The following is a 19,581-nucleotide window of genomic DNA, read 5'->3' as shown; positions in this document are numbered from 1 at the left end:
TTTTTCTTTTTTTTCATTATTATTTCAAAATTATTATTATTAAGCACAATGCATGACGATGCATCAATTAACAGATGAACAAAAAAAAAACCACAAATCGTCATGACTTATAATGAAACCAAAAGATCAGTCGATAAGTTTGACCAGTTGTGCAATAATATGTCGTGTAATAGAAAAAACACGGCGATGGCCATATTTTACAATATGATCAACATGGCCAACGTGAATTATGATCACTTGATATATTTACAAAATTTTCACAAAAAAAAATAAAAACAGCAAGCCATTAAGCCGCCAAAATTTTTTTAATAAAATTGAGCGATCAATTGGCCAAACAACATTTAATGAGGAGATTGACAATTTCAAAACTAATGAAGAAGAAAAAAAAGAAAATTCATTTTCAACTTTTACAAATTTAAAAATAAATCGAAAATATTGCTCATTTTGTAGGAAAAAGAAAGAATAAATACATTTTCAATGAAGGAACCATTTTCGTTTTACCATTGTCGAATTATCGCCAGTGCTTGTCGTGGCCGATTTGAGTTGATTCATCATTTTACTTCGTTTCAATAAATGTTTGGTTTCAAATTCATCTGCATCGATGATTGGTGGTTTTTTTCGCTTCTTTACTTTTCCATCATTTGCCGTTGTTGTTTTTGATATCGTTACGTTTTGCCATTGTCGTTGTTGTCATTTTCTTTTTCATTTGTTTCAATTTTTTCTTTTGTTCCAAAATTTTTCTTTTATTCATTTTTAATTTTGGTACCATTTCATTTTTATCGAATGGTTTGGCTTCAACACCGCTGTACGTATTCGATGAATGTTGTTGCGATGATGATTCGATTATTTCATTTTGGCTAATTTGATTTTTCGTTTTTTCCTGTTTAATTTGACGATATTTTTTCCTGTTCAGTGCTACTTTATTTTCAATTGAAAATTCGACAATAGGTCTTTTATCGGCTGTGAATATCGTGGGATTATTATTCAGATAACGTAACGCTTTCAATGCATGAGAATGTTGTTCGAATTCAACGAAACCAAAACCTTTGGATGAACCAAATTTTTTTTGCCCGTGACCACCCATTTGACGGCTGCGATTACGCATTACTTTGGCCTATTAAAAATGTGGTGAAAAAAATTGTGGATTAATCGATCGGTATATTTACAAGGAAATTCTTACCCATAAAATGCGAACATTTTTTTCGTCAACAGCCATGGTAAATAATTTCCGTAGCTTCAAATCATCGTAATTACTAGGTAAATTATGAATACAAAGTCTGTGATCGGAAATAAAATAATGAAGATTCTGTAATAATTTTCGTTTCTTTTCCTCTAACAATAGACGTTTCTTGAGATCCGAAGCCGAAACACCAACGGCTGCAGGCGATTCTGGATATATCAGACCTTCTTTTGCGAGATAAATATTTCGTTTATCTTTATGTTTACGGCGATTACCATCATGAATTTGTTCCAATTGATTACGACTTACAGCTTCATTGACGATTAATTGTTTTCCATCAAGATAAAATCTACTGTTTTCTGGAATATTTGCTTCATTCAAACAATGGCGTGCATCGTCAAGATTTTTAAATTTAACGAATGCTGAACCTTTAGATCTGCCATTGTAATCATTACAACAGATACGACAATATTCTAATGTACCAAATGATTCAAAAACATTTGCCAACGATTCTTCACTTGTTTCAAAATCGATATTACGTATGAAAATGGTTTTACCTTCATCTACATCACTTTTGGTTCGATGACGCTTTTTCTTCATACTTTCGGCCATTAGTTCTTCATTATCATCGATGTCATCTTCGTTATCATCTTTTTCATCATCATCATCGATGTCATTTTCGTTATCAACTGAATCATCTTTTTCATCATCATCACTTGTTTGATGATTATCATCAATGATTTGTTCACATTGTTTCTCTTCTTCCTGCTTCTCTTGCTGCAGATGTTTGACATATAAATCTTTTGAAACAGCAAAATCAACAGCAACCGTACGATTGAAATGTTTTTTTCCATTCAAAAATTTTATCGCTTTCAATGATGATCCAACATTATCATATGATATGAAAGCAAATCCTTTTATACTACCATTCGGTTTTTTCGGTAAATTTATATCAACAATATTACCATATGGTGAGAAAAATTTTTGCAAATCTTCACTAGTAATTTTGAATGATAAATTACGAATAATCAATCGTGAACGTCGTACATTACGTGCCAATTTATCTTGTTTCTTTTTATTATCTGTTAACAATTTGAAATGGAAATTTTTTTTGTTTTGTTTTTAAAATTTCAAATTCAATGAAAAAAACAACAACTCACCATCCATTCTTGATGATTGAAAAAATAAAAAATAAAAATTTTTCCGCGTGTCTTTCCAAACCAAATAAACACACCTATTCACAAATGACATGTAATGATGTGACAAGTTTTTTTTACTTGTCTATTATTTTAGGTGGAACCAAACAAAAAACATTAACTTGGCCTTTTTTTTGTTCTATTTGAATTTTATGCAAAATAAAAATGATGAATTCAACATCAAAATATGCTAATCTACCATTCATTGCATCCGGTGAACGTGATGTTTATGAAACGGATGATCTTCCTGAATCTGATCGGATTCTTCAACAACAACAACAACACACCAACAACAGCCTGATTCATCGATCGAAATAATACCATCAAATAGTGTTGATGCATTCAATAAATTTGCTGTTGCTGATTCAATACAGAAATCATCATCATTGGAATCAAAAGAATCAAATGTTTCATTAGTGGAAAAATATAAACAGATTCAATTGGAAATTGAAAATCTTCAACATTCGATTCAATCGAATGAACAATCCACAGGCGATGATTCTTCATTCATGCCTAAAGATATTGAAAATTTATTCACACAATTGGCTAATTTACATGATGTTTGTTTCAAAAAATTGGATACATCACAATTGATTAAAGATGTTCGCCGTGAACAGCAGCAACCAGATGATCAACCAATCGTATATGAATTATATCGGAAACCAGATAAAGAAGATATTGTTGAATTGGCAAGAATCAATGCGCTGGAACAACGGTTGAAAAAAATTGAATCAACCATTGGTTTGAATGAAATCATCAAAGATTCATCATCATCACATCCATTGTTGAATAATTATCTTAAAGATCAATCAATAATGGATATTGTGATCAATTTGAGCAATAAAATCGTACAACTTGATTATCAATCATTGGATCGTTTAGATGCCCGTTTACAATTGATTGTGGATAGATTACAACAAATTAATGAAAAAAAATCCACACTAACTGAATTGGATAAAGAAGATAGATTGAATGAACTATATAATTGTTATGTAAAAATTAATGAAAATCGTCCATTATTACCAAACATATTGGAACGTCTTCAAGTGTTGAATGATCTCCAGGATCAAGCGTCCAGATTCGCCAATACAATGACGGCAATGGAAACAATGCAAAATGAAATTAAAACATCGTTGGATCATAATAATCAAAACATTAAAAATCTTACGGAAATGTTCGGCAAATTATCCACTATACAAAATGTTGTGGATGATTTTCAAAATCGTTTGGATAAAATTACAACAAAAACAAAAAATTAATTAAGACACCTGATTGAATTATTGGAGAATTCTTTTTTTTTATTTATAATTAATTAATAAAATTTTTTACTTTTTTCTGTGTACACCTTTTCCAAACCAAGCTGGTTGCATTGTATTCAATTTTTCAATATTAATCATTTCATTATTCGTTTGAAACAATTGTTCCAAACGTATCCGATTACATGTATGTTCTTCTTCTGGTAATAATGGCTTGTGATCACGTAATACTTGATCATTTTGTCTTTCATATGATGATAACGATATGTTTAACATGGCCATTAATTCTTTCATGACTATGTCACATTTTCCATTTATTTTAATCACTGCTTGTGAATCTTTCGGTGTCCATTGTAGATTAATTATCGCTAATTTGTTCTTTTTATTTTTTTGCTTATTTTTTGGCCATAAACAAGCATATTTACGTAATATTTTCAGACTACTACCCATACAGATAATTAGATCAGCTTTTTGTGCTTCATTTGTGGCCGCTTCCCATCGTAATGGATGTTTAAGTTTACCTTTTTCACCAAAATGTACAATAGTATCGATTAATTTTCCAACATCCGGAGGACATTGATGACAATGGCGACCTGTTTCATGTCGTCGTAAAGCAGTTTTTTCTGTTACATCAAATGAACGTGTATATGATTTTTTACAATTACGACAAACTTCTATATACATGTTGCCATGAATTTCGGATAAACATTCGGATGGTATACCACTACGAAGATGAAGTCCATCACAGTTTTGTGATACAACATGTTTGATTATGTTTTGTTTCATCAATGAAACAATGGCCATATGTGTAAATGTTGGCTCTGTAAAAAACATTTAAATTACAAACAAAATTCGAAATTATTATCCAGGTACCATACCTGAAAAGGCTAAATCGTTAACATTGGGCGTATTGTCACCATTTTTGATACGTGTCCAAACACCATTTGGACCACGATAATCTGGTATCGATGCCGATGTACTGATTCCGGCACCAGTATAGACAATAATATGATTACTTGAACGAATCAATTCAACCAATTGTGTACATTTAAATCGTAATGTATTGATATCGTCTTCGATTTCTTGTTCACGTTCTTTACGTAGATTATGATTTCTTCGTTGTGATTGCACAAGTTTCGCCAGATTTTTATAACGTTTCAGAATATCTTTTTCTTCTTTCGTTATATCCGTTGTGGATTTCATCAGTATTTCTTGGATTCTCTTTTTTCTAAAACGCAACAACGAAAAATAAATTGTTAAAAATGAGGTCAAAAATGAATGAAAAAAAAACTCTCTTACACATGTTTAAATTCTTGAGCAACAAAACTTTTATGTAAAGTTTTCATTTTACATGCTCGGCTATAAGTTTCGGTCATGATTTATTCTGAAGATCCAAAAAAAAAAAAAAAAAAAAAAAATTCACACAAATAAAAACAAAAATTGTAAACAAAACAAAACAAAAAAAAAATTTACAATTTGACAAATTGAGAGAGTGTTTCGCTGTAAAAGTTGAGTTGTTTTTTTTCCCAAAAAATTTCCCAACACAATCGACTATTGCTGATTTTCGTAAATATTTTTTATTTATTTGAAATTTAAAATTTTTTTTTTCATAATCAAAATAAACAAACCACATTACGAAAAAAAATTTGTTACCTTGTCGCTAAATTTGTTTTTTTATATCACATTCATAAATAATAATTTTTATTATTATTAAAAAAATTTCATATAACATTTTCACGCAAATTCAAGAAGGGCAAGATCATAAATCATTTTTTGGTTTTTATCGTGACAAACGAACATTTAATGTTTTAAAATTTAGTATATATAAAGAGAAACAAATTTCATAGCAAACATCATTATTGCCATGGACACATCATCAGACTCTATGGACAACATTGAATTTATTGGACAACCACCAAAAAACGATCAAATCGACCAATACCAGAAACTTTTTTCACTATGCAAAAACAACCAATCAGTGCTTCAACATCTGGTTCACGAACCATCAGCCGAATTAAATCAGATTTTGAAATTGTTCGACAAAATCTCGAAGGACGATTATGACCTTTCAAAACTGATTGGCGAACTGGAAACCAACATCGAGATGTCAAAACCATCATCAAATCAATCCAAGAGAAATATCCGCTCACCAATGGAGTATGGGGAATCCACGAAGCTGATACCAGATTTGCCCACATCCATTGGCTTCACCTTTGCTCCAGCTACTCCTTCCAAGACTGCAAGTGCCGATATACCAGCCACCTTAGAAAACTCGGATGCAGAATTAAGTGGTTTCAAGGATACAACAGAACGCCATTCGAATGCAGGATCGTGCAAACAATTATATATCTATTACAATCAGCACGAAAATTTATATCAATACCAATCGGTGGCGAGAGCAAGTTCTTCGGGCCCGAACTTCTTGATCGAATTGAAAATCACCGAAAATTCGAACAATCAAAGAAAGGTACTTTACAATTCACGCCAAGTTGTTCAGGAACGGGACAGATTGTTAAACGAAGTTCAGGAGATCAGCACGAGACAATTGGCAACCATGAAATCTCTTCTGACGAAGAACCTAGCGACCGGTGGAAAGTATGTCCGGAAAAGATCAACGAATTAAATAAAAAAAAAGTTTAGCAACAAAAAAATAACAAATTTTTAATATGGTGATAATTGTTTGTTTATTTTGATGAATAAATGATAATATTTTTTTATTGTTAATCATAGTGCTTGGTGCAAGGTAATGCATGCCACATTTAGGTTATAATACGGAGGAATACAATTTCATTGCATATTTTTTTTCTATTTGTATATGAAAATCTAAAGTTAAATGCAAATAATATTGTTCGATGATTAAACGTGAAGCTTCTTTAATGGTTTTATTGCGAACACGACCCATCTTTCAAAAAAAAAAAAAAAATTTCTCTTCATCACCAAAAAAAAAAAACACAAATTCGAACTGTTTTCTTTTCATAGAAAATCGAAAATGCAAAACATCTGTTTTTCGATTCGAAAAAAGTGTATCTTTTTTTTATTTATTTTTTCCCGAAAATCAAAAAAAAACTGAATGTTTTACATAATTATTATAAATCAATCAATTGATGTATTGTTTTTTAGATACGGGAACGAAAATCACCCGGCGATGTTGTTGCTTTTTTAAATGTTAGTCCCAAATCTTCCAACATGACATATGTATCGGCATCAACTTCAATCAATGCGTTTTCCAAGGCCGACACCTATCGATGAGATGATAAATGGGTGAAATTCAATTTGAAAAATGTAATTTTTCTATGGTATTTACCTCTGGAACATAATTGTCACGACGTTCACGTTCCTCTTCTTGTAATTTGATTGAAATTCCACGAACTGGACCACGTTGAATACGTTTCATTAGATGAGTAACAAATCCGGCAATTTGATTTCGAAGCCGTTTGCTTGGAATAATGGCAATTTCTTCACATATTCTTTTGTTTGTATGAAAATCCATCGTCAAACGTGTATAGTATTTTTCAATGATAACACGTGAAGCTTTTTTGATGGTTTTAGTACGAACACGACCCTAAAAGTGGATAAAATATAAAAAATTAGATTTTTTTTTTGTTGATCAGAGAATCAAAATTACCATTTTGGATAATTAATTTCTTTTTTTTCGTTTAAAAAAATTTATTTTTTAAAATTTCAATCACAAAAACACACACACGCGTTCACACAAGCGATGACGGAAAAAGGAAAAGTCTTAATGTGTTGACGATGTTGTTGTATGTTTTAGCAGCATGTACTGAAAGCAGTCTTGTTCATGCTCATTCAACTATGATTCATGCCTCTCCTTTATTTTTTCATTCGAATATCATTCATAAATGATGTATCATGTATTGTTGTTATATGCTGATGATTGTCAATATAGTGTTGTTGTTGGGAGTATAATTTGGATTGCAAAAAATTTTTTTTTCCATGCTTTAAATTTTCAAAATTAATTATCGTCATCATTCAACAACAACAACGAAAAAAATGGGTCCATTAAATAAGCTAATCATCTATAGCCTTTCAATGATCATATTACCGATTATGAGCTATTTTATTTCGGATTATTTTTTCAAAAATTTCACTACAGATCATTGGGCCAATATTTATTCGGCCATTGTAGCCGTATTGGTTGTACATTGTGTACTGTTTTCATTTGTCTATCAGGCTTACCACGAAGATCGTATTGAAACAATGCGTATTTCAGAAAAAAAAGCCGAATAAATGGATTCACGGATTCATTTTTTTCATCATCATCATAATAAAATTCTGTAAACTTCACACACATATTACATATGAGATACGAAAAAAAAAATCTCATTCATTTCAAATCATGCAATTTCGAATATTTTTTGATTTTTTCATTTCATTTTATAATTTGATTCATTTTCTCCTATTTTTTAATCAAGATTAAAATGATTAATAACGATTAATCTAAATTGAAAACAAAAATTTATTTCAAACGTGGCGCCACCTAGTGCGAACGATTATGACTACTCACAATCGATATATCGATATTCTTTGTGCATGTGTTTTTGCGTGTGTTGTGTGTGTGTGTGTGTTGTATAAATGAGTTGTGTGAGTGTACGAACAAAAAAAAACATTTCCTTTTTCCTTTCTGTTTGATTGGTGTGTGTGTGTGACTTGTTTCTTTTTTTTGGTCAATTTTTTTTTGTTTATGAATTTAATCAAACAACCAGGTATGTCAATTAAACAAAAAAAATTTTTTTTTTTCATTATCATTTTCTTTGAACAAAGAATTTATTGATTGATTTCTATTTTGATGATTGATTTTTGTTACCTTCAGTATAATTGGTTCAATAAGACATTTTTTTCCTTTGTTTTTTAGTTTGAATAAACAACAACAAAACAAAAGAAAACAAAAATAAAAATGGTGAGCACTAAAAAAACACGTGGCGATAAAAAAAGCAAATCAGCTTTAAATGAAGTAATCACTCGTGAATATACTGTTCATCTACATAAACGATTACATGGTGTTGGTTTCAAAAAACGTGCACCACGTGCCATTAAAGAGATACGTAAATTTGCACAAAAACAAATGGCCACCGAAGATGTACGTATCGATACCCGATTGAATAAATTTATTTGGTCACAAGGCATCCGAAATGTACCGTTTCGTGTTCGTGTCCGTTTAGCACGTCGTCGTAATGAAGATGAAGATTCAGTGAATAAATTGTACACATTAGTTACATTGGTTCCCGTTCCATCATTCAAAGGATTACAAACCGATAATGTGGATGAATCGAATTAAGACGTCGTTTTTTTCAAAAATTTTCAAAAAAAATATGACCATCTAATATAAAACATTGATATAAATAAAAAATTTTTTTTTCAATCCAAAAAGAAATCAATCTTCAAATTCTTTGTTCACGTTTCTTTTTGTGGATTAAAATTGTGGAATTTTTTTCTTTGTTTTCACGTTTAGTACTTTGGGCAGCTAGGTCCATATTTCGTAATCGTTTTCATAGTGAGACAATTTCTGAACAACACGCTACAATGGATGTTCATGTCGTATCGGCATTAGTGGACAATTATATGTATTTGATTGTTGATCGACAAAGTGGTGATGCTGCAGTTGTTGATCCAGTGGAACCGGAGAAAGTTATCGATTTAATACAATCAATTGATAATAGTAATCGAATTAATATTCGTACCATACTTGCTACACACCATCATTGGGATCATTCAGGTGGTAATCATAAAATGTTACAATTAATTCCTGGATCATCCGAAATATCTGTTGTTGGTGGTGATGATCGTATAGATGCTATTAATCATCGGGTAAAAAATGGCGATAAATTATCATTAGGTCGCCTGTGTATTGAATGTCTTCATACACCATGTCATACAAGTGGTCATGTTTGTTATAAAGTTTCGTGTGATAATGAAATTTCCATTTTTACTGGCGATACACTATTCGTTGGTGGTTGTGGTAAATTTTTCGAAGGAACCGCTCAACAAATGTATGATGCATTGATTAAAACGCTTGGTTCATTACCCGATCATTCGGTATGTTTGTTTTTTTTTTTTTAATTTTCGTTCCAAATCCGATTTGATGATTTTTTGATTTTTAATTTTCAAAGAAAATATATTGTGGCCATGAATATACACTAAGTAATCTGAAATTTGCTAAACACGTTGAACCGAACAATGGTGATATTGATGAAAAAATTCGTTTCGCTGAAGAATGTCGCCATCAAAAACGGCCAACAATACCATCGACAATTGGTGATGAACGACGTTATAATCCATTTATGCGTGTTGAATCCACATCTGTGCAACAACATGTCAAAAAAGATGATCCAATCGAAGTGATGGCCGCATTACGTGAAGAAAAAAATAATTTTAAAACAAAATAAGCATAATAATAATGAAATGATGATGATGATTTGATGATTTGAAAAAAATAAAATTCATTCGAAATTTTAAAACAACAAAACAAAAAAACTCTCACTAGATGGCAACACAGTCATTTAAATGACAAAAAATATGATGTGGACAAATTGTCTTCAATTGTATATTTTATCATTGTTTTGATTGATTGAAATTTTTGAAATCCAAAACAAAACAAAAAAAAAAATGTTTGCCAATGAAAATTTTACCGCTGCTCATCGAATCGTTGATGAAATACAAGATTCATTGTTTCGACGATTAGAATCATGTAAGGATTCCGTACAAGCACAAGCAATTGAAGGTGCTATCGATGAACGGTTGAAATCATTGGAACAATATGTGGATAGAATTGAAATTTCCGTTAATAAAACATCAGGATCGCAAAGAAATACGATGAAATTGAAATTGGATCAATTAAAGTGAGTTTCAAAAATTTTTTTTTTTTTGGTTTTCATTTTAACTTTGATTCTGTTGTTGGTACACATATAATAGATATGATCATAAACACCTGTTAAGTTCATTCCGTACATTACATCAACGAAGATTACATCGTGAACGTGAACACCGTGAACGTGAAGAATTACTTACAAGACGTTTTACAACGAATGCTGAATTACGTTCACAAAATAATGATACACAAATTGATCTTGGTGTTCAAGAATATTTTGATCAAGAACACAATAAACTTGGTGGTTTTAATCGTCATGTTGATGAAATGATCACAACCGGTTCGACTGTATTATCAACACTTCGGCAGCAACGATCAATGTTGAAAAATACAAGAAAAAATCTTCTCGATACATTGAACAGTATTGGTTTATCGAATTCAGTAATGCGTTTGATTGAAAAACGACATATTGGTGATAAATTCGTTCTATTTGGTGGTATGACCTTAATGACCATATTGATGTTTCTCATATGGTTCTATTTGACTTGAATTCCATGTTTTTGTTTTTAATTTTATTTTAAATTTCTTTTCAAATTGATAATTTGTATAAATGTATCTAATAAGGATTTCAAAAAAAAAATTGAAGAACAAATAAATGTCATTATTTCTATGAACGTCTTCGTTGTGCTTGTCACGTGATTTGAGTGTTTCATGATTTTTGTTTTGAATCGAAAAAAAAAAAATTTCTGATCAAAATGGCCGATAAAACCACAATTGATTCACAACGACAACGAATCATCGATCATCATATGGTTCAGAAATTGACCGATGATGTTCGTAAACGAATACGTTTAATTGATGATAGTAATCAGACTAATAATGAACAACAGCAACCAAATCAAGGAACACCATCATCATCATCAATAGTGTCAAGCCATAATACAAGAAAAAGTTATTATCATTGTAATTCGATTATGAATCAGCCAGTCGTTCATCCACAATCAACATCTACAAATTTAGGTGTATTCAGTCATAGTAAGTAATCATTCATCATATTTTTAGTATGAAAATTTTCTTATAATCGTATGATTTGTATAGATAAAATTCGTATTGGCATCGATTATCAAGCACAAATTGATTCATCAATACTGGAACAAAAACCATTCAACAATGACGACAACAATGATGGCGTTGATCATTATTCTAAATCATTATTATTATGGAAACCACAATCCAATATTGATGATGATGAACGTAAGAATTTTTTTTTTTGTTTTTTTTTTAGTCACGAATTCGAATATTTAACTCGTTCATTTGATGATTTATTCAACAACAGTTCGAGAATTCATCGATCTGGCAAAAGAAGTGGCCAACATGAATGAAGAACAAGCATTGGGTTTTTTGACGGCATTAGATTTTCAATTAAAAGAATGTACACAAATATTGAGCCAAATGTCATTTGCACCACAACCAATGGATTATGCTGAACGTGCACATATTGAACGTTTCATTTTCACTGAACATAAATTAGATATGATCAAAATTATGATCAATGATGATGATATTGTCAATAAATTATTCTATCTATATTATACGAAACAAAATCGTCCACCAAGTGTTTCCGAGGTGTTGATGATTAATCGTGAAGGTGAGTGGAATGTTTTTTTTTTTTGTTGTTGTTGCTAAAGTTTAAATTGAATTTTTTTTTTTTTTTAATTTTGCAGAAGATACAACTATTTTCGATCTAATTAATGATCAAATTGAATGCAATCGAAATGTGGACAATAATAATTGCTTAGATTTGGCCACAATTATTGGCGAATGTTATCAACAAAAAACGGAGAATCCAAAATTCGATATAACACGATTAGAATGTTTCCAGGAACGTCGTGAACAAATCAATGAATTACGGCGACAAACACAACAATTACAGCAACGAAATTTAATTGAAACTTGTAAATTACGAAAAAATAGTATGGATTATTTGAAATTTTTACATTTCCTCAAAAAGGTATTTCTTTTTTATTCACAATTTACAAACAACAAAGAATTTGATTTGATTTCCTCCCCCCTTAATAGTGTAAAAGTAATTCCAAATGGAACATTTATGAAGTAATCATCCTATTGGCTATTATGGATTTTATTCGTCCAAAATTTGATGCATTTATATTTTCAAAAATATTGCAAACAAAAACACCTGAACAATGTCAACGATTTTATCAAAAACATTTTGCTTTTCTAAAACAAGCATCCACAATTACCTTACCGAATGATCGTATTGAAGCCATACGAATGTATATGCAATTACCAGAATTACAGCATACAGCATTGTTGTCTAGACCAGCAGCAGCAGCAGCACAAAATATGTCAAGAATGAAATCAAATTCATTGTTTAAAAAAATAACAGATAAATATCAAGTTTAACAAGTTGTCAATGACAAATCGACATTCCACGAAAGATAACGATGTTTTTTTTTGTTGTTGGAAAAAAACAACATGTGTTGACCACTTGACATCGACAACAACAACAACAGCGACAATAGAAGAAGAAATTTGTCATTTTTTTTATTGCTAATTGATTATCATCATCATCATCATTTTTTGATGATAATTACCATCGTCATAAGAAATTTAATTGATAATAATGTAAAATATTATATGACACAGTTAGTTAGTTAGTAGTATATGTTTCCGGAGGTGTTGCAAATACATACACACGCAAAATTTTTTTTTTTTGGCTCGATAAATGATTATAATCATCGCTATAAATTGTAGATGATGATCATATATTACACACACACACACACACACACTTGTTGAATGGGGGCTTGAATATGATGATGATGATGATGATGATGATCAATTGATTGATTTATTGATTAATTTGGACTCTAAATATATAAATTCAAAAATCTTGTTGTGCATGTGTTTTTTTTTTAATATTGTGATTGTATTGATGATCTCTCTGTTTATTTGTTGTTGTTTTTTTTTACATTAAAAATTTCAATTTGTAAATTTCGTTTTTTTTTCACACACCCTGTTTTTCTTCAATTTTTATCTCCATTACGAATTTTCGAATTCATCATGTAAGTATGTTGTTGTTGTTGTTGTTGTTGCTGCTGCTGCTGCTGCCATTTGTCATTATTTTTATGAATCGAATCAAATCGAATGTCACGAACTGATTTTTTCAATTGGTCATTCTTGGTGATGAATTTATCATGTGATTTCAGTTTTTTTTTGTGTTTTTGTTTTTTTTTTTGATTTTGTTGTTCAAAATGTGTCTGATCAACAAAAACATCATCATTATGTTATGACGAAAAAACAAAACAAAACGACGACAATAATGATGATGATGATGATGATAATAAAGACATTCGAATTGAATTGAATGATCATCATCATCATCATCATCATTCAATGAAACATCTGCCCAATTATTATATTATTATTATATTGTGATTATAGTGTTTCAAATTACAAATTTTTTTTCGCTTCGTCTCATCCATTAAAAATCAATCGATGATGATGATGATGATGATGATAGTGGTAAATCGATTTTCATTTCTTCTTCTTCTTCATTTTCATTTTCATCATTCATGGTCGTGGTTCAAATAAATAAATGGCTGGAGCATGAGCATTATATAAAATGGAAAAAAATCAAATGGAGAGAGAGAGAGAGAGAGAGAGAGAGAAACAAAAAACCGAATTTTGGAGAAAAAAAAATGAGAAATCCAATCCAATCCAATATATATTATCATTCATTTATCGATCGATTCGTTAACACTGGTGGTTAGATTTGATTGATTGGTTGATTTTTTTTTTTACTCTTCAAAGTTTTGATTCATTCATTAAAATCTATTCGTTATGATTCGAAAAATATGGCCCTTGAATTCGGGCCGTCAACAAGCATATATAATTAATTATTCATTTGATGAGAATGAAAATTTATTCATTACTAATGACGATGATGATAATGATTTATCCGATGATTTTAGTTCCAGTGGTTTTATAAAAATGGCCAAAACAACAACAACAACGAATAATCCACAAATACGTGCAGCTGATAATGATCATGAACGTATGATACGAGTATCGGAAGAGGTGGCTGAACAAATAACCGGACGTTATAGGCGAATATCGGCAACACATGATGTACTTGATGAAGATATCCGTAATGCTGTTGAACAACGGCAAAGACATCGAATGTTGGGTAAGTGTTCTTTACTGTTTTGTTTTGTTTTGTTTGAATCAAAGAAAAAAAATTCGGAAATTTTTTTGGTTTCGGATAAACGAAATTGCATGCAAACCAAAAAAAAAAAAATTTAAATTCCTGTAACAAAAAAAAACCAACGCATGAGCAACATAATGATTGGTGCAATCAAATGCTGCTGTTGCTGCTGTAGTATATAGCAACAAAAAATCGACGACTGCAACGGCAACCAGAATCGCGAGTTAAAATTTTTTGGCCAAAGAAAAAAAAAACCAGTTAGCCAAAACAACCGGCGGCTCACATTTTTTTTTTTACACACACAAACACACAGCCTGGCCCGTTTTTTTCCAGTGTATACACACACATGTGTGCGTGTATTTTTCTTTCCTTTTTTGTTGTTGTTGTTGTTGTTGTTTTGGTGTGACACGAATGACAACGAATGAAAGATTTTTGATTCAGTTTTTTTTAATGTATGCCAAAACAAACAAACAAGAAAAAAAAAGAAATTTCTAAATAATGACGACATAAATGTTACCAAGTGATCATCATCCTGTTGATCATCATCATCATCATTATTATATATGTTGAGCATCGTCAAATGAACGAGAAAAACGTTTTTTTCTGCTTTTTGTTTTGTTTTTGAGGAAATTGATTCGATTTTTTTTTTGGTTGTTGTTGTCGTTTCACACAATTGATTTCAAGAATTTGTAAGATTTTTTAACAACTGTCAATTTGATTCTGTTTTTTGTAATTGAAATTAATTTTGTTTTGTTTTTTTTTCTATTTTCACATGTTACGTCATCATCATTGGCATTCGAATTTTTTGGGTTGAATTTTGGATCGAATCAATCAATCATCAATACTCACACACTAATCAGGTATGTGTGTTTTTATAAAGAAAAATTCAATTGATTGCCAAACAAACAAACGAAAAATCATCATCATCATCATCATCATCATGCCAAAACATCGACAGATGGTATCTGATCATTATTTTATTTTATTTTTCATTTTTGGCTATCTTGATTCACCACTACTGTCGCCCATTCTTTTTTTTCTCCCACAATCTAATTACCTTGTAGTTCGAGGTTGTTTATCTTTTATTTTTTCCTTTTTTTTTTGATTGTCATCATCATCATCATCGTTTTATTTTACCTGATTCGTTTTCGTTTGTACTTGACAATGTATTTTTTTTTCTCCCGGTGATGATGATGATCGTGATTCATTGATTTTTTTTTTGCTTCAAATCTTTGCACTCATTTTTTTCGTTTGAAAACATTTTTGTTGTTTTTCTTTTTTTTTTCATTAGTCTTCAAAACGATATAAAACACACACACGCACGATTGAAATTATCGTTTTTTTTCTCTTTATTAATCTCAATGTTTTAATCGATCGATTTTTGTTTTTATTTTTCTTATTTTTTTTATGATTATCGTGGACAATAAAATAAAAAATAATAAAATCGAACAACAACAACAACAATGCCGTATGTATCAGAAAAATCTTCAAGTGCTAATGCCATTTTGAATCCATCATCTGGTAAAAGTGGTACTGGTGGTGGCGGTGGTGGTGGTGTTGTCGGTAGTAGTGATTGTCGATCATCAACATCATCATCATCATTATTGGCATCTGGATTATCTAAACCGGCCGTATTAAAAGCTGCTGCTGCATCGGTCATTCCACATTCACATTTACATCAATCATATCGTATTCGTCATTTAAAAGAAACATTAACACGTTCACCACATAATTCACGACGTAAATTATTACAAGATCTTGCAGCACAATTAGCCATGTCAAGTAGTGAACAACATTCAACAACATCGGATTCATCAACACTTTCATCCGGTATTGGAAATTGGCCAAATAATGTTGATGATTATGAAGTTGGTGAAATTATTGGTATCGGTGCTACGGCTGTAGTGCATGCAGCATATTGTAAAACAAGAAAAGAAAAATGTGCCATCAAAAAAATTAATCTAGAAAAATGGAACACATCGATGGATGAATTGTTGAAAGAAATTCAAGCAATGTCTGCATGTAATCATGATAATGTTGTTACATATTATACATCATTTGTTGTTAAAGAAGAACTTTGGTTAGTTATAAAATTATTGGGCGGTGGTTCATTATTGGATATTATTAAACATAAAATCAAACATGATGATTGTCGCCATGGTGTATTCGATGAAGCTACTATTGCAACAGTTTTACGTGAAGTGTTAAAAGGATTGGAATATTTTCATGCAAATGGACAGATTCATCGTGATATTAAAGCTGGTAATATTCTATTGGGTGATGATGGTTCCGTTCAAATTGCTGGTAATGTTTTTTTTTTTTGGTTTTGGTTTTAATTCATAATTCTAAAAAATGATTTCTTTTATTTCTTACACATACACACACAAAAAATGAATAGATTTCGGTGTCAGTTCATGGCTAGCCACAGGTGGTGATTTATCCAGGCAAAAATCTCGTCACACATTTGTTGGTACACCATGTTGGATGGCACCTGAAGTAATGGAACAAGTTACTGGATATGATTTTAAAGCCGACATATGGAGTCTTGGTATTACAGCCATTGAATTAGTGACCGGCACGGCTCCATATCATAAATATCCACCAATGAAAGTTTTAATGTTAACATTACAAAATGATCCACCAACATTGGAATCAGTGTCCGAAGAAAAAGATCAATATAAAAACTTTGGCAAATCAATACGTAAATTCATACTGGAATGTTTACAAAAAGATCCAAACAAACGGCCTACAGCAACCGAATTATTGAAACATCAATTTTTTCGTAAATCAAAGGATCGAAAATATTTACAAAATACATTGTTAACAATTGCTCCAACCATTGAAGAACGTTCAAAAAAAGCTCGTACTAGTCGCCGTGCACAAGGTGCAAGTGGACGTCTTCATCGTACAGAAGCTGGTGATTGGGTTTGGTCATCATCGGATGAAGAGGATAATAATAATCAACAAGAACAAAATCAAAATAAAAAACCGAATCCAGATAATAATAATAGTAATGAATCATCACCAAATCGGCATCAACCTATATCATCATCATCATCGTCATCAGCATCTTCCCAACAACAACAGCAGCAACAACAACAACAATCAAATGATGTAAAACAACAACAACAACAACAACAAATACCCGTCACTAATATTTCTAATGTGAATAATAATGCAACCACAACCATCACTAATGATTCGACATTAATGCCTACAATGCCTAAAGGTATTTTTACATTTCGGAATTTTGGAATTTTGAATGGGAAAAAAAGTTTTTTTTACGCTGATGCGATATTTTTTTCTTTGGATCAATTAAGCTAATTTCTTTATTTTTCATTTTCTTTTTGTTTCTGAATCATGATTTGTGGCCGATACAACAACTAAATTTGTCCTGAAACCAACAATTTTTTTTTATTTGAAACTTTTTTTCCTGTTGTTTGCCTTTAAATTAAATTAAATGCAAAAAAAAGAAATCCCTAATGAATCATCGGTGATGGTACAAGTTCAAGGAGATTCGGTTCCAACAGCAACAACAACAACAGCTGCATCTGTATCGGAGCAATTAGTGAGTCAAAATCAACCGCCGTTGCCATCTACTACAACGGCCGTTGAGGCAGATAATTTTCAACAACAGCAGCTGCAGCAACAGCAACCATTGAATGATGATGTTCCGATCAATCTTGTATTGCGTATCCGTAATTCTAAACGTGAATTGAATGATATCCGTTTTGATTTCACTGTTGATAAAGGTTTGTATTTGGTTTTTTTCATGGAATGATGATGAATGTTTAAATTTTTTTTTTTAATTTAAAAAAACTAGATACTTCAAATGGTATTGCACAGGAACTGGTATCGGCCGGTCTTGTTGATACAAAAGATTTTGAACCAGTGGCACAGAATCTACAGAAATTAATACTGGATCGTGCAAAAATGAAGAATATTGTCTTTCCATTGGTTTGTTTTCAGAATCGATTTGTTTTTTTTTTTTTTTTTTTTTTTTTTTGCTAATTTTTTTTCCAATTTTGTTCCCAAAATATAGAATTCTTGTGACAAAAGTGAACCATTGGATGAGAAAACATTGACCGGTTTTGCACAGATATCGATATCATAGATCACAAGCAGTCAATCAATCAATCAATTGATTGATTTTTTTTGTTTCGATTTAAACGTTGGAAATTTTCTTCATTTCAAAAAAAAAATTCAATTATTTATTCTACACACAGGAAAATGAGTCATGAAATAGCTTGACTCATTTTCCTATGTGTAATATATAATATTATTACATTGATTGATATTGCATGACTTTTGATTTTAATTTTTTTTTCAATTTTATTCACAATAATCAATGAATTATAATTGTGCTTATAAATGATGATCGATGATGACTACTGATTGATTTTCATTTCATTTCATCGTTTTTTTTTCTTTCTCTCTCCCTTTCTCACTAAATATAATTTAATTTAATAAAATAATGAAAACAAGTGTGTCTTGTTCTGGATTTTTCCATTTTGTCCATTTATTTACTTTATTATCTGAGAAACGGAAAATTAATAAACCTACGCACACGTACACCGCTAATAGAAACACGAACAGAAAATTCAAATGAAAAATTTGTGAAAACCAAAAAAAAAAAAAAAAAAAAAAAAAAACAAACAAGAATATTAATTGTGTAGCAATGAATTTTATAATTCATTTAAAAGTACACCGGAACTGGACGACATTGATAAATGATAATGAGGACAAGAATAAGCGTAGATTAGGTTTTTCAACATTGTTTCAATTTAATTTGAACAATTTTTAATTGATAGAGGCAAAAAAAAATGGATATTTTTGTTCGATTCATTCACAAAAACTACATGAACATGAACATGATAATTGATTATCAAACAGAA

The 19,581-nt window shown here is 30.6% G+C and overlaps 7 protein-coding genes across 12 annotated transcripts; 4 read left to right on the top strand and 3 right to left on the bottom strand.

The window, feature by feature from the left end:
- Positions 1 to 270: 270 nt before the first annotated feature.
- On the bottom strand, positions 271 to 2,431 carry LOC124497774 (RNA-binding protein 28-like). 3 transcript variants are annotated; one of them, XR_012832428.1, is made up of 4 exons: positions 2,341 to 2,431; positions 1,181 to 2,262; positions 471 to 1,114; positions 271 to 404 (listed from the first exon to the last, which is right to left on the bottom strand). XR_012832428.1 is itself a non-coding variant. In XM_075734218.1 (3 exons), the coding sequence occupies exons 1-3, from the start codon at positions 2,429 to 2,431 to the stop codon at positions 638 to 640; spliced, it is 1,650 nt and encodes a 549-aa protein (XP_075590333.1). In that variant the 3' UTR covers positions 271 to 637. The 3 variants fall into 3 exon arrangements, 1 of the variants encoding a protein (XP_075590333.1); XR_012832427.1 differs by having other exon boundaries at positions 271 to 368; XM_075734218.1 differs by having other exon boundaries at positions 271 to 1,114.
- A 19-nt stretch (positions 2,432 to 2,450) lies between these two features.
- DCTN2-p50 (dynactin subunit 2) lies at positions 2,451 to 3,714 on the top strand. Its single transcript, XM_047061189.2, is given in 2 exon segments — positions 2,451 to 2,655; positions 2,658 to 3,714. Coding segments are annotated over 2 exon segments (1,092 nt in total). The 5' UTR covers positions 2,451 to 2,541; the 3' UTR covers positions 3,636 to 3,714.
- On the bottom strand, positions 3,657 to 5,130 carry Sirt7 (sirtuin 7). Of its 2 annotated transcripts, XM_075734220.1 has the most exons (4): positions 5,106 to 5,130; positions 4,932 to 5,016; positions 4,511 to 4,860; positions 3,657 to 4,453 (listed from the first exon to the last, which is right to left on the bottom strand). In XM_075734220.1, exons 2-4 carry the CDS (start codon positions 5,006 to 5,008, stop codon positions 3,702 to 3,704), a joined length of 1,179 nt encoding a protein of 392 aa, XP_075590335.1. In that variant the 5' UTR covers positions 5,009 to 5,016; positions 5,106 to 5,130; the 3' UTR covers positions 3,657 to 3,701. The 2 variants fall into 2 exon arrangements, with proteins under 2 accessions (XP_075590335.1, XP_075590334.1); XM_075734219.1 differs by lacking the exon at positions 5,106 to 5,130 and having other exon boundaries at positions 4,932 to 5,083.
- A 1,505-nt stretch (positions 5,131 to 6,635) lies between these two features.
- RpS17 (ribosomal protein S17) lies at positions 6,636 to 7,341 on the bottom strand. Its single transcript, XM_047061204.2, has 3 exons — positions 7,258 to 7,341; positions 6,937 to 7,194; positions 6,636 to 6,871 (listed from the first exon to the last, which is right to left on the bottom strand). The coding sequence occupies exons 1-3, from the start codon at positions 7,258 to 7,260 to the stop codon at positions 6,749 to 6,751; spliced, it is 384 nt and encodes a 127-aa protein (XP_046917160.1). The 5' UTR covers positions 7,261 to 7,341; the 3' UTR covers positions 6,636 to 6,748.
- Positions 7,342 to 8,209: 868 nt separating this feature from the next.
- Positions 8,210 to 10,070, top strand: tzn (hydroxyacylglutathione hydrolase tenzing norgay). Its single transcript, XM_047061192.2, has 3 exons — positions 8,210 to 8,356; positions 9,103 to 9,686; positions 9,761 to 10,070. The coding sequence occupies exons 1-3, from the start codon at positions 8,335 to 8,337 to the stop codon at positions 10,034 to 10,036; spliced, it is 882 nt and encodes a 293-aa protein (XP_046917148.2). The 5' UTR covers positions 8,210 to 8,334; the 3' UTR covers positions 10,037 to 10,070.
- A 108-nt stretch (positions 10,071 to 10,178) lies between these two features.
- Positions 10,179 to 13,374, top strand: LOC124497522 (uncharacterized). 2 transcript variants are annotated; one of them, XM_047061183.2, is made up of 5 exons: positions 10,179 to 10,489; positions 10,563 to 10,954; positions 11,795 to 12,106; positions 12,183 to 12,469; positions 12,538 to 13,374. In XM_047061183.2, the coding sequence occupies exons 1-5, from the start codon at positions 10,257 to 10,259 to the stop codon at positions 12,880 to 12,882; spliced, it is 1,569 nt and encodes a 522-aa protein (XP_046917139.2). In that variant the 5' UTR covers positions 10,179 to 10,256; the 3' UTR covers positions 12,883 to 13,374. The 2 variants fall into 2 exon arrangements, with proteins under 2 accessions (XP_046917139.2, XP_046917138.2); XM_047061182.2 differs by lacking the exons at positions 10,179 to 10,489; positions 10,563 to 10,954 and adding exons at positions 11,013 to 11,493; positions 11,557 to 11,712.
- On the top strand, positions 13,304 to 19,187 carry fray (oxidative stress responsive kinase frayed). Of its 2 annotated transcripts, XM_075734213.1 has the most exons (7): positions 13,304 to 13,544; positions 14,454 to 14,668; positions 16,166 to 16,990; positions 17,085 to 17,915; positions 18,160 to 18,438; positions 18,510 to 18,643; positions 18,729 to 19,187. In XM_075734213.1, the coding sequence occupies exons 2-7, from the start codon at positions 14,473 to 14,475 to the stop codon at positions 18,798 to 18,800; spliced, it is 2,337 nt and encodes a 778-aa protein (XP_075590328.1). In that variant the 5' UTR covers positions 13,304 to 13,544; positions 14,454 to 14,472; the 3' UTR covers positions 18,801 to 19,187. The 2 variants fall into 2 exon arrangements, with proteins under 2 accessions (XP_075590328.1, XP_075590329.1); XM_075734214.1 differs by lacking the exon at positions 13,304 to 13,544 and having other exon boundaries at positions 14,134 to 14,668.
- Positions 19,188 to 19,581: the final 394 nt, after the last annotated feature.

This window comes from Dermatophagoides farinae, chromosome 9 (assembly GCF_024713945.1).
Source record: "Dermatophagoides farinae isolate YC_2012a chromosome 9, ASM2471394v1, whole genome shotgun sequence".
NCBI classification, from domain to species: Eukaryota; Metazoa; Arthropoda; class Arachnida; order Sarcoptiformes; family Pyroglyphidae; genus Dermatophagoides; species Dermatophagoides farinae.
The sequence above is the reverse complement of the archived record's forward strand: the minus strand, read 5'-3'. Positions and strand labels throughout refer to the sequence as shown.